General features: G+C 37.7%; 1 protein-coding gene across 3 annotated transcripts in view; it reads right to left on the reverse strand.

The window, feature by feature from the left end:
- Positions 1-14,765, reverse strand: part of ATP6V1A (ATPase H+ transporting V1 subunit A) — a 59,528-nt gene that overhangs the window by 30,408 nt on the left and 14,355 nt on the right. For 2 of the 3 annotated variants that reach the window (XM_008055466.2, XM_008055467.2), the window contains exons 2-3: positions 4,594-4,688; positions 1,106-1,234 (exon numbers count right to left, since the gene is read on the reverse strand). In XM_008055466.2, coding sequence (XP_008053657.1) covers positions 1,106-1,234; positions 4,594-4,678 — 214 coding nt within the window. In that variant the 5' untranslated portion in view covers positions 4,679-4,688. Of the gene's footprint in view, positions 1-1,105; positions 1,235-4,593; positions 4,689-13,081; positions 13,086-14,765 lie in introns of all 3 variants that reach the window. The other variant, XM_021711092.1, reaches the window with a different exon arrangement.

Here is a 14,765-nt window from a genome sequence, read left to right on the forward strand (position 1 = left end):
GGCGTGGTAGCGTGCACCTGTAATTCCAGCTACTCGGAGGGCTGAGGCGGAAGGATCACTGGAGCCCAGCAGGTCGAGGCTGCGGTGGCCGGGAGCGGCCACTGCACTCCAGTCTGGGTGACAGAGTGAAACTCCAACTCAAAAAAAAAAAAAAATTTTTGATTAGTCATGATTTCATAGCTACAAGGACTTCTAATTTTATTTTTTAAATTTCAGATTTTGTTTTAAATTAGCACCCAGTACTTCAGAGATTAGTTACCTGCAAGCATGTGTTTTAGAATGGCAAAAAAGTTGTACCAAATACATCTTTATTAAATACCCAAATAGTTAATGCCTATCTTGAGAACTACTAAGCAAAAGATATAAATGAGCCCCTAAAAAAGTGACTTCTCTTCACAAGGCCTAATCCTTTATTTCTTCATTTTCCATAGAAAATGAAAATAAATATCATGCTTAAAAGCCAAATTTATAATAACCAAACAATAGAAAGATTTCCTAGTTCTAGAGCTGTAATGTAACAAGTCATTCTGGGTTATTCATTAAAGAGTGGTGACTGCTTTAATTATAGATTTACTATTATTGATTGATTGCTTGATTTAGAGGCAGAGTCTCACTGTGTTGCCTAGGCTAGAATGCACTGCAGCCTCAAAGTCCTGGGCTCAAGTGATCGTCTTGCCTTGGCCTCTCAATGTCCTGGGATTATAGGAATGAACTGTGTCTGGCCAATTCACTATTTTAAACTGACTGAAATTATGATTGAAGAATTTTAACCACATGAATCAATACTGTTACTCTGTTTATGCTTTCTTTTACAGTATGTGTCCCTCTGAAGAATTATTCCAATTGATTCTCCCTGAAGTTTTTAAACTACTGAAACAGTAAAAGGAATGAAAGTTCAGAAGATGATACCAACTTCTTAGAATACGAGCACTACTTCGTAGTACCTTTCTCCCTTTCTCAATATACTCCTGTAGAAATCAGGTCTCTTCATAACACCAGCATTTCATGCTTCTAATGTCATTGGTTTATGTTGTTTCTACCTTTGGCTTCAATCCTTAAATTCTGATATATAGAACGTGGCAGAAAATTGAACCAAAGAGGATACAAGTTTCTTCATACACTTGGATAGTAGCCATGTCACCCTCCAGTCGAATAATCTCTCCAACCAACTCGCTGTGGCCCACTCTCACCAGCTCATACATGGCAGCACCTGCCATGTCACAGGCAGTAACCACTGAAGAGAACAAAAGACTGTTATGATAACTTAAGACTCTAGTGATTTGTGGATAGTTGCAAACAATGAAAACATTCAATGAATGCAGTAACATGCCTCTCTCATATTCATAAGAAAGATTTTTAAAAACTGCCATGGAACATACTTGTAGTTTCACATAAAGATGCAGTTTTAGTGTATGATATGAAGAAGTAAACAAGATAAACTGGTTAGACTAAAGATTACTTATTTATATAACATACAGGAAAACTATTTTCAAATGTTTGAAATTCTGTATGGCAAACTTACCTGGTAGCATTGAGGCACATTCTGGGGGTTGCTATCATTTACAGAATGAAGATTTTTGGAATAATAATAAAACTTTAAAAACCAAAAATTAGGCCAGGCTCAGTGGTCAGCCTGTAATCCCAGCGCTTTGGGAGGCTGAGGTGAGTGGAATGCCTGAGCCCACGGGTTCAAGACCCGCCTGGGCAACTTGGCGAGACCTCATCTCTACAATAAATCAAAAAAATTAGCCAGGCGTGGCAGCGCGCGCCTGTAGTTCCAGCTACTTGGAAGGCTGAGGTAGAAGGATTGCCGGAGCCCAGCAGGTAGAGCCTGCAGTGGCTGGGAGCATTCACTGCACTCCAGTCTGAGCAATAGAGTGAAACTCCAACAAAAAAAAAAACACCTAAACTAAAAATTAGAATAAAAGGTTTAGCTCATAGTATGGTAGAATACTATGAAATTATCAGTCTGCTATGCTGTTACCACGAGAGATAATACCAAGAGAAATATTATTACTTTCTAATAATCTATACTCATATTTTTAAAAATTATTCTGAGCCAGGCATGGTGCCTCATGCCTGTAATTCCAACACTTTGGAAGGCTGAGGCAAGAGGAATGCCTGAGCCCACGGGTTCAAGACCAACCTGGGCAACATGGCGAGACCTCATCTCTACAATAAATAAAAAATCTAGCTGGGCATGGTGACGCACACCTGTGGTTCCAGCTATTTGGAAGGCTGAGGCGGAAGGATCACAGGAGCACAGCAGGTCGAGGCTGCAGTGGCCGTGAGCATACCACTGCACTCTAGCCTGGGTGACAGAGTGAGACACCAACTCAAAAAAAAAAAATTATTCTGGTACATGGAAATACTGATAAATTAATGATAGCTCTACCTAGAAGAACTTACACATGCATCTACATATGCATCAAAAGAGTTTCTATGAGGCCGGGCATGGTGGCTTAAGCCTGTAATCCCAGCACTTTGCAAGGTCGAGGCAAGAGGATTGCCTGAGCCCATGGGTTTGAGACCAGCCTGGGCAACATGGTGAGACCTCGTCTCTACAATAAATAAAAAAATTAGCCAGGCGTGGTAGTGAGTGCCTGTAGTTCCTGCTACTTGGAAGACTGAGGCAGAAGGGTCACAGGAGCTCAGCAGGTCAACACTGGAGTGGCCGTGAGCGTGCCACTGCACTCTCTCTAGCCTAGGCGATGGCGTGAGACTCCAACTCCAAAAAAAAAAAAAGTTTCTATGAAAATTTTTTCATAGACCATAAGGATGTTTATAATCAGTCACCACCACTGGGTAACAATGGGTAACATCCTAAGAATCCTTATATAAATTCTGAAACAGTATTTGAATTTAATATTTTGGACCATGTTGTCTAGCAAGCAAAAATTACTTTTCTGGCAGGGAAAGAAGATGGCCACATTTTTAGATATATGTAAGAATAAGTCTTTAAAAAAATTTTTTTTTTTAATTTGAGGTTTCACTCTGTTGCCCAGGCCAGAGTGCAGTGGCAAGATCATAGATCACTGCAGCCTTGACCTTCTAGGCTCAGGGGTTCCTTCTGTCTCAGCCTCCAGAGTAGCAGGCATGTGCCACTGTACCCTGCTAATTTTTTAATTTTTTGTGTGTGGAGACAGGGTCTTTCAATGTTGCTTAGGCTGGTCTTGAACACCTGGACTCAAGCAATCCTCCTGCCTCAGCTTCCCAAAGTGCTGGGGTTATAGACTTGAGCCATCGTGCCTGACCTAAATCTATTTTTCATATTTAGCCTTCTGATACAACTGACTAGAACTATGTAATAGGTAATAATTCAGTGGAAACTACTAAAGTATTAATATTTAGTTAACCTGTGTTAGAACAATGAAGATTTATTCATTCCATAAATATTTACCTCTATACCTACTATTTAAGAACAATTAAGATACACTGAAATGCCAGAGATAATGACATTTTAAAATCATATTGACAAGTCAAAAAGGATGTCATTTCTCTATTATCTTATTAAGTACATAAGAATTAAAAATTGGTTACAGGAGCAGTTCACTACATATTTTGCAGGGTATTTCTACCTAAATTCTTTGATGTCGTTCTTGCTTTTTCTCTGAAAGTTACTGGGTTTAGCCTATCTATCCTAAAGACCCTTATGATCATTGAAGAAATAACTGTTTCTCTTCATGGCGAAAGAGATTAAAAACAGTGAATTATATAACCTTTTTATTATTTGCCAATGAGTTCAAGTTCACACATCAAGTTATGGGGAGAAAAAAGTAACTGAAAGTTCTCATTTTCATAAATACCAAAAAAATATTATCACCTCCACTACGGCTAGACAAGAAAAAGATTAAAGCATAAGGTTTATTTAAAAAATAAAAAAAAAAAAGAAAAAATGAATTTCCATGGCACTAAGGTTAATAAATCAATGAGCAGGTTTTACTTAGGGAAACAATCACTTTTTGTAGTGGGAGTGTTCAATAATAAAATGAATACTGGAATGAGATTTACTATTTAAAAAGCAATACCCCAAATTTTGGGAGAAAGAACATAAAGTTTAAAATTGGTTTCCAATATCAGTATCAGACCATAAGACTTCTTTCCCACAGGTAGCTAGTTATGTAACACCTGAAATAACCATTCAGAAACATGTATAAAGGCAAAAAATAAAAGTTGACATTTCTGAGACATGCTCTGAAGACAATTATTAAAGTTCAAACAAATTGAATGCCTATTAAATGCAAGGTATTACCTATTAAAGGCTATAAACTTCATAGTTTTTAACTTTATATTTAACAAAAAATATTAAGACATATAGGTAAAACTCTAAACACTGGTCATACATTTACTTAACATAAATATAAAGGAGATTGCAAAGTAGCCTCTCAATAATTATCAAATCTATATAATCAATGCTAGATGAGTTCTTATGATAACAATATTACTTAAGTCTTATAGCCACTATGAAATCTCTTAAGGACCAAAAGGATTTATACAGGTAAACAGAAACTTGTATATTTCTACCTAAAATACTTTGAAGACATTCATCAGAGTTAGGAATCCTTACTCTTGAGATTATAACATATTACTTACCAGGACCTGAAACTCCATGCACGTAACCAAATGTGCTTTCTTTATCTTCATCAAGTATTTTGGGTAGCTTGGAAAAATCCATCATGTTAATTTACCTATGGTAAAAGAAAAAAAAAATTAAGTTATAAACTCTAGCAAAAGACTCAATATAGGTAGTCAACTCTCATCTTTGGTGTATTCTTGAGTTATTATTATACCTCTTCAAAGTGAAGAATAGTATAAAATTCTTGAAATTCAGTTAAAAGTACCTAATTCCTGGATGCATTATGGTTACATATTACAATAATTGAATTATATCTCTAGGTAAGGTATGCCATAGGAAATATCAAGGAGTTAACAAAAAACAGTGTCTTGCCAGGCTTGGTGGCTCAGCCTGTAATCCCAGTGCTTTGGGAGGCTGAGGCGAGTGGATTGCCTGAGCCCGTGGGTTCGAGACCCGCCTGGGCAGCAAGACCTCATCTCTACAATAAATCAAAAAATTAGCTGGGCGTGGTAGCGCGCGCCTATAATTCCAGCTACTCGGAAGGCTGAGGCAGAAGGATTGCCGGAGCCCAGCAGGTCGAGGCTGCGGTGGCCGGGAGCGGCCACTGTACTCCAGTCTGGGCGACAGAGTGAGACTCCAACTAAAAAAAACCAAAAAAAAAAACAGTGGGCAACAGAGTGAGACTCCAACTCAAAAAAACCCCCCAAAAAACAGTGTCTTTCCAATGACTCATTCAGCCCTAAAACAGACCCCTCCTCAATGACCTCTCTGACTTGCTCTCCAACTACTCTTCCACTTAATCATTTTGCATATACACAGTGAACTCTGCCATTTTTTCAAAAACATAGGCACATTCTACCTCAGGGCCTTTGTATAGGTTGTTCCCTTTGCCTGGAGTGCTCTTCTCCCAGGCATTGGCTCCTACACTTTCCTCAGGTCTTTACTCAAATGTCACCTCTGTGAGGCTTCTCTACAGATCTGTTTAAAAGGGAAAGATCCTCCATCCCTCTTTTTCCTGCTTTATTTTTCACCATAGCACTTCTCACAACAAATTATATATTTTACATGTAAAAAATCTTTATCTATCTTTAAAATTTAACTGGGAGTGTTTTCCCTTTTTTCTTTTTTAGTAAAAACACAGAAGAATTAAGAAACTCATTTCAACCTTTTGTTTTATAGATAGATGTATAATATGAAAAACTCAATAAATGAACTATCCAAGTCCAAATAGAAAATTGGTAACAGATCTCAAAGTAGAAAGTTCATTTTTGACTCCTGATCTAACAATAATTATTGCCAATTTAATAAGGGAGACTAAGTCCATGTAACTACAAAAGGCTAAATAATAACCCAAATCAACCAGGAAGACTCATAGAAATATACACTTATTTACTAAAAGTTAAAAGATTGGAATGTTTAGAGAAGACATCTTGAAGGTCAGGCAGAATGCAAAAACTAGAAAAGAAAGGGTAGCAAAGACATAAGGGCGAGCAATAACAAAAGAATAGAGATAAAATATTCAGGAATAGTGATCACCCAGCCTGGTATAAAAGGTTTTATATTAGGGCAACGGTGAGAAATTAGGATGCCAAGGTATACAGACTAATTTGTGAGTCTTGAACTGAATGCCAAGGTAACAAGTGGACTTTATCCCATGAACAAAAGAAAAATCATTGAAGATTGAGCAAGAACTGTATGAGAAGAATGGTACTCAATTACCTTAAAGGTTAAAGTGGGGGAGGAAACGCAGAAAGATGAGAAGTTGAAAAGGCTCTGGAAATAGACAAGGCTTGACTGCTCATAGATTTCAATGTATTCAGTGTTTACTGAGCTCCTGCCAAGGGAAAGGCACTGTGTTAAGCACAGGGAATAAGAGTTGTGACTAAAACACATGACTATACCCAAAGGGGCTTTTGTTGGCCTTAAACAACTGCACAGCAAAGAAAAATGCCCTAAAAGCTCAACTGAGGTACAAATAACACATTGGGAGCAGAGGAGAAACTGATTCTAACTTGGGAGGAGAAATGTAGACAATATGGATGAAGTGTAGTGAACAGATAGCCGGAAAGTATGTTTTGAGGATGGGTTGAGTCCAGATAGAAAGAACACAGAAAGAGAGGAAAACCAAGCCCTCGGTCTTGGGGATTAATAGAGGAAGGACTGAAGAGTGTTTTTCATCTTTCTGGAGCCATCAAAGGATTACCATATATTCTTTGTAACGTAATTTCTAATCTACTAGCCAAGATATAAAAGAAAGGGAAAGAAGTATTAACAATGAACTAATTAACAGTGAAGTTCTGGTTTGATTAACTTAGTTAGTGCTATCAGAAGATGGATGTTGGACAATCCTACTAGAGAAGATATGTGTGATTAAAGAAAAAAAGGCACACCATGGAAACAGTAAAAAAATAAGAGGCTACTGGAGGTCATGGGGGAGAGACAGATAGATAGGCAAAACACAAGAGGATTTTAGGACAATGAAACTGTATGATACTATAACGGTAGAACATTAAACTTTGTCCAAACCCACTGAATGCATAAGGAGAATGAATCCTAGCCAGGTGCGGTGGCTCATGCCTATAATCCCAGCACTTTGGAAGGTAGAGGTGAGAGGATTGCCTGAGTCCAGGGGTTCAAGACCAGCCTGGGCAACTTGGCAAGACCTTGTCTCCTCAACGAATCAAAAAATTAGCCAGGCACATGCCTGTAGTTCCAGCTACTTGGAAGGCTGAAGCAGAAAGATTGCCTCAGCATAGCAGATTGAGACTGCAGTGGCCGTGAGAGTGACACTGTACTCCAGCCTGGGCAACAGAGTGAGACTCCTACTCAAAAAAAAAAGAAGAAAAAGAAAAAGAAAGAAAGAATGAATGAATCCTACTGTCAACTATGGACTTTAGATTATATTGATATGTCAATGTAGATTCATTAATTCTAACAAATGTACCACTGTTGGGTATTGTTGATAATAAGGGAGGCTATGCATGTATTGGGATGGGGGTATACAGGAAAATCTCTGGACCTTCCACTCAATATTGCTGAGAACTAGCTCTAAAAACATAAAGTCTCATAAAAAAAAGTTAAGAGTGAAAACAAAGATTCAAACCATACAGAAATATAGGAGGTCTTACAAGTGAGCAAAATATGATCAGAGGGGAAAGAACAGTGCCAAGAACATAGACATGGTATTGATGATAAGGTAGTGACCATCAGCAGATATTGTTGATAAAGATGAAGGTAGCATATAATTGGAAATAATGGAATTGAATTAGAAAGAATTGATGTCCTCAGGAGGAAAACTAAATAGAAAGAAGGGCAGTCAAGAGAGGAAGTAAAGAAAGGGGAATTGATTTATAAGGATTTTTGGTTTCCTGAAAATGCAGAATAAGAGTTCATTGAATAAAAGCAAGTATAGGCCAGGCTTGGTGGCTCAGCCTGTAATTCCAGTACTTTGGGAGGCCGAGGCAAGTGGATTGCCTGAGCCTGCGGGTTCGAGACCCACCCGGGCAACTTGGCGAGACCTCGCTTCTACAATAAATCAAAAACTAGCCGGGTGTGATAGTGCACGCCTGTAGTTCCGGCTACTTGGAAGGCTGAGGCGGAAGGATCGCCAGAGCCCAGCAGGTTGAGGCTGCAGTGGCCGGGAGTGGCCACTGCACTCTAGTCTGGGTGACAGAGTGAGACTCCAACTCAAAAAAAAAAGAGCAAGTATAGACTTGCTCTTGCAATAGACTGGAATATAAAGAGACAGAACAAAATTTTCTAGAAACTACTAGATAATACAGGGGAAAAAAAAAATTTAAAGACAAACATTTTGTTAGAAAATAGGCTGGAAAAAGTCTTCAAAGAAGTAGTGAACAAGCAAATAAGGTCAAATTTCAGTTTTCAGAAAATCAAACATTTTCAAAGTAAGAGAAGAACTTGACAATTGTACAGTCTAACTTCCTCCTCAAATATAGGTATTTCCTCTATAGCATTTATGATACATGGTCATCTGACTTTTGAAGTGGAGACAGCATGAGATCTTGAGTCAGCAGACTTGGGATCACACTCAGTTCTACCAATAATATGCTATAGGGTATCTTGGACAAATCAAAATCTCTTAATATCTTCATTTGGAAAAACAGCAATAATATTACCACCCACCCTAGAGTCGTAATTAAATTACAAATATGTTTAAATGTTCCTTGTGAAATGTAAAATGCTTGCCAAATTGTCATCAGTAATACTATTTGAACAGGCCCTCAATTTCGAAAAAGGCACTCTATTTTTAGAAATCCTGTCTTTAATCCAACCTAAATCTACTTCCTCATAACTTCTATTCTCTAGCCCTGTTTTTTCCCACTACTGTAGCCACACAAAGTATGTTTCCTCTCCAAATTACCTTTAGTGCTCTCTACTGTCTCTCTGAAATTATCTTCTCAGATAATCTTTTCAGATCCCTCACTCCTGAGACCATCCTTTTCTAGAAGTATTTAATGATGTCAATATTTCCTTTAAATGGTACAAAATATAAAACAATACTCTAGATGTTGTATAAGTAAGTACTGAAAAGTACTATTTCATCTATCTTGAATGCTTCTTTTTATTGAAAAACAAAGACCACAGCTTTGAGTCAGACAGAGTAAGTTTGAATATATAAGCTGTGTCCTTGGGAAAATCAAATTCTTTCATCCTTTTGAATCTGTTTCATCTGCAAAATCTAATGGGGTTGTTGTGAGGCACCTAACAATATGTCTAACAGAAGACTAATACTGATGACTACTAATGTTACTGTTTTTCTTTTTTTGAGTTTGGGTCTCGCTCCATTGCCCAGGATAGAGTGCAGTAGCACTGTCATGGCTCACCATAGATAGTCCTCCTGGGTAGGCAACCCTCCCACCTCAGTCTCCTGAGGAGCTGGGACAATAGGCATGCACCACTATAGGCATGCGCCTGCTAATTTGTTTATTCTTTTGTAGAGATGAGGTCTATGTTGCCTAGACTAGTCTTGAACTCCTCGGCTCAAACAATCCTCTTGCCTGTAATTCAAGCACTTTGGTAGGCTGAGGCAGGAGGACTGCCTGAGGCCAGGAGTTTGAGACCAGCCTCAACAACACAGTGAAACCCTGTCTCTATAAAAAATTGTTTAAAAATTAGCTAGGCTGGCTGGGTTCAGTGACTCTGTCTGTAATCCCAGCACTTTGGGAGGCCGAGGCGGGTGGATTCAAGACCAGTTCGGGCAACTTGGTGAAACCTCGTCTCTATAGTAAATCAAAAATTAGGCAGGTGTGGTAGACGCACCTGTAGTTCCGGCTACTTGGAAGGCTGAGATGGAAGGATCACTGGAGCCCAGCAAGTCGACACTGGGGTGGCCGTGAGTATGCCATTGTACTCCAGCCTGGGCGGTGGAGTGAGACTCCAACTCAAAAAAAAAAAAATTAGCTAGGCTACACTTGTAGTCCTAGCTACTTGAAAGGCTGAGGCAGGACAATCACTATGACTGTGATCCAGCCTGAGTGACAGAGCAAGACCCTATCTCAAGGTACAGGCTGATTTAGAAGAGCATCAAGCAATGGTATCTAACCTAGACTTGGGCAGGGTGAGTGACTTCAAGGTAGTTAAGCTGAGTCTTGAAAAGTGAACAAGGAGACAAGAGAGTACACAGTGAAGCCTCCCTACAGACAGTTGAAATCTGCTGCAGTTCAGGAAGGTATTCTATATAGCTCATGAGGGAATAATGGTATTTACTCTGATTTTTTTTCTCTGAGCCGAAGTCTCACTCTGTTGCCCAGGCTGGAGTGCAGTGGCATGATCACAGCTACCCCAGCCTCAATCTGCCGGGCTATGAAAAATCTTCTATCTCAGACTTCCAAGTAATTGGAACTACAGTTGCATACCACTACACCCAGCTAAGTTTTTGATTTATTGTAGAGATGAGGTCTCACAAAGTAGCGAAGGCTGCTCTCAAGTCCCTGGACTCAGGCATCCATCTCTGAAAGTGCTGGGATTACAGGCATTAGCCACTGCACCCAGAATTTTTTAAAATAAGTATTTTCACACGTACCCTTTAAAACTAAACAGTGAATGTCTCCAAATGTATGAGCAATGATTAGAGGAAATCAGATGAGTTTGTCCACGATTAACCTATCTTGTGGGTTTATCAGTCACCTAGAAAATCCTAGTCACCATGGGAATTTTGATGATTCTATAGTTTTAAACTCTTTTTAAGGCATATATTATTTAATTTATGCCAAAGACAATAGTTACACATTAGGAACAGTGACATCAAACTTATTAATAAGAGAATTGGGAGCCTAAGTGATAATTCCACAAATTTACCTAAAGATAATTTAGGTAAATTATCACCAGATCCACAAATTGCATTCACTGATTAATATTCTTATATAGCAAACCAAGATGATTCTACTTTTTAAAAAGCCAATGAGAGTACCTGATCTCAAACCAGGCAAAGTGAGGACCAAAGGGAAAGCCAAACTTTACCTGTACAGTGACCACTTGTATACCTAATCCTGAATTGTACCCCACATCTTTAAAATTAAAAAAAAATTTTAAGTCAATGGTAAGAGGAGAAAAATATAATGGTTTTGAATAATTTAGCTACTTCATTATATGCAGATAAGTGGTTGCAAATATATCTCAAAACCAGCTCTTACCACAACTTTCAGGATAAAATAAGACAATGACAATATCAGTTTTAAAAGTGTCAAATTCTGAGCATTTTTGTCCACTTTTGATATTTTAACATATTTAAATTTCAATCTCCACTACAGCAACATGGATCTTTCATAATTGCTGTGCCCTGCCTGGGATGTTCTTTTCTCCAGAGTTCATTTCTTCTTTTTATTCATGTCTCTTTCCAAATATACCCACCCCAAGAGGCACTCCCACAAAATAGCCCCCCTTCTTCCATTGTCATTCCCAATAGTACTTTTCTTCATAGTACTTATAGCTACCTGAAAGATATAATTTTTCTTCTTAATCTCCCCATTTATTGTCAGTATCCTTCCTAGAAGGTAAGCTTCAAGAGAGCAAAGAAATTAGAGCCTGGGCAAAGAAAATAAGCATGCATGTGCCTCTAAGTGAAGAAGCACAGGTTTTTAAAGTTTTAAAAAGCCTCCTGAAACACTGATGTTCAATAAGCAAATTATATTGCAAGTTATATTATACTGAAAGTAAATCATATCCCAAATCTCTATGTTATAAGGGTCAAACTATGACATGATTTAATGCTATAAAATAGTTTTATAAGCTATTTAGTAACTCCTTCCTAAGACAATTTACAGCTATTGTTCTCAATCATGTAAAAAATAAAATAATGAATATCTACTACATGTTTTCGTGAAAAGTGTGGTTTAAATAGCTACATTCACAGAAAAATCACCTCAATGATTATATAGAAATTTTTCCCTCAGCTGTTTTGACTCCTACTTTTTTAAAGTAGGGTAAACAGTAAATGCAATTTATAAATAAGATTCTTTTAGTTACAAATTATAGCCCCCCCCCTCGTATTTGTGAAAGATTAAAAAAAAAAAAAAACCTCTTTGGTAGAAGAGGAAAAATCCAGAAAGGCAGCACAGGCAACCATCTGAGCTAATGAGTCATCAGTCTCTCCCCCACAGGCACTGCAGAATACTGCGGTGGCAAATAAAAACACCAAAAGAAAAAAAATGTTTTTCCTACAAAGTCCACTCCAAATTGCTACTGGATAATGCATGTGGTGATTTCATTATTCCAGAAATAATAATTTTTACTACTGGAGTCTTGGATGATATGGTTGTGGGGCAAGAAGGGGATGATATATAAAAGCTAAATACTAAGGTTCCAAGGCTGTATGTATTCACATACATAATACTGGGGTGCTTCATTGATAACAAAGTACTTAACATAACGCTTGAAAAAATACATTCTCTCTAATTGGTTAAAGACTAGCTTTGGAAATCACAGATTTTTAAAAGATGAAGAATCTCATACAGCTTAACTTCTTAGAGAAAGTTGAATCTATTTAATAGTTTTCATATGTGGTCAAAAAAGTTATAGAACAGGTAGAATTCAAGCTAGTAACTACCTTATAATATGTACAGAGTATGTAGTACTAGTTATTTTGTGAAGCACTTTCTATTCATTTCATGTAATTCACTTATCTAGCAGTCTGATTAGAATGGCTTATGTGGCAGATGTATTATACTATGCATACCTAGTTCCCTAACTTTTTTTTTTTGCCAACCAAACCCCAATTTTGTTCAAAATTTGGTAAGCCTATGGTCATTCCATTTCCCTTGACTGCTTTGGGAAAAAAGCATGTAATAAATGATGTTCTGACCAATAAGAGGTAAGGCAAAATTTCTTAGGGAGCTTTTAAGAATAATTTTTTTTTCTCTTTTAAAAGACACAAGCTATGAGAAACAACTATCTCTCCCTTGGGATTTGGTCCTCTGCATGGGACATCTGGAACTGTGGCAGCCTTCTTGGAACCTTGAAGGGAGCTAGTATAAGCAGGCAGGCCACCTTGCTAAGATGACAAAATAGAAAGACAGGCCAGGCCAGGCATGGTGGCACACACCTGTAAACTCAACACTTTGAGATGCTGAGGTGGGAGGGCTGCTTGAGGCCAGGAGTTCAAAACCAGTCTAGGCAATATAACAAGACCCCCATCTATTAAAAAAAAAAGCATTTGGGTCCCTGTTGCCTTTATTGGTCCATTGAATTAACCAACATAACAAGGAAGGAGGGAATTTCAATACATATTTCATAGTGAATTTTTTAAAATGAATAAACTAAAAAGTTAAGAGCAAAAGCAAACATAAGGTTATTAGTGAAATAATCCATAATAATTACCGATGCGAACTACAAGGAAATGTGTAGACAAAAGCAAGAATCAACGAGTAGAGAATTACAGCAAAATCACAGATAGCAAACTGGACTACTGCAATTAGGAAAAATTTATTCTTATTGGAATATAATTTTTGAGGACACATACACACACACACACACACACACACACACACACACACACACTCTCTCTCTCTCTCTCTCTCTCTCTCTCTCTTTTATTTCAACATTATATCAAAACAAAAGCATTCCTGAAAAAGAAACAGTGAAGATAAAAGCTAAAGTGGATACCTGAGCTAGGAATGGAATTCAAACCACGTAAGCTAAATATGCTTAAGGTTTGTCAACAGACTTGTCCATAAATAATTTTTATGACATTTCTAGAAAATCACTGATTCCTGCTTCTTCAATTTTTTATAAAGTGTACACTATTGAGTGTTATAGTAACAAAATACTATATTCAGTACATATGTTTCATATTATCAATTTATAGGTTTAGAAGCCTATGATCAATGGTAAAATGATTACATGAACAGATTCTTCAAGCATTCCTGCCCTCAAGAAGCTTATTTATCATTCTCTTACTCCCTCCTCTCCTCATAGCATAGTGCCTTGCACAACAGTAACACAATAAAATATTCTGAAATTTAAAATAGATAACAACAACTACTATTTGTTAAACATATCACACTCTAGGCATTATGTCAAAAAAGAAACAAGTCTCTTTAATCCTTAACTAAAATCCTAAGAGGTGGGTATTGTTTGATGAGGAAATAGATTTTTAGCAAGCAAACTACTCAAGATGACAGAGTTATAGAGCGATAACATCCAGATTTGGTCTGATTTCAATACTTAGGCATTTAATAACAAGTAATTCAAAAGACCCTATTTTAACCAGCAGCTTTAATCTTCAGCTAACTTTTTTCCTCTTTTTTTTGGAGTCTCACTCTGTTGTCCAGGCTGGAGCGCAGTGGCATGATCGTAGCTACCACAGCCATAACATGCTGGCTCAGGCAATTTTTCCACCTCAGCCTTCCTAAGTAGCTGGGACTACAGGCACATGCCACCATGCCCAGTTAATTTTTTGATTTCTTATTTCTTAATTCTATTATTATTTTTATTTTTTTGAGATATTGTAGATTGAGTTCTCACCATGTTGCCCAAGCTAGTCTTAAACTCCTGAGCTCAAGCAATCCTCACATCTCAGCCCTCCAAAGTGCTGGGATTACAAGTGTGAGCCACTGTGCCCAGCCACCTTTATCTACCGTTAAAACAAAAAAAACCACATCATGAACTAAATGTGTCCCCCTCCCCAATTCATATGTTTTCATTCTAACCCTCAATACGTTAATATTAAGAG

This window comes from Carlito syrichta, unplaced genomic scaffold, assembly GCF_000164805.1.
Source record: "Carlito syrichta isolate Samal-C Ts95f unplaced genomic scaffold, Tarsius_syrichta-2.0.1 Scaffold301859, whole genome shotgun sequence".
Taxonomy (NCBI): Eukaryota; Metazoa; Chordata; class Mammalia; order Primates; family Tarsiidae; genus Carlito; species Carlito syrichta.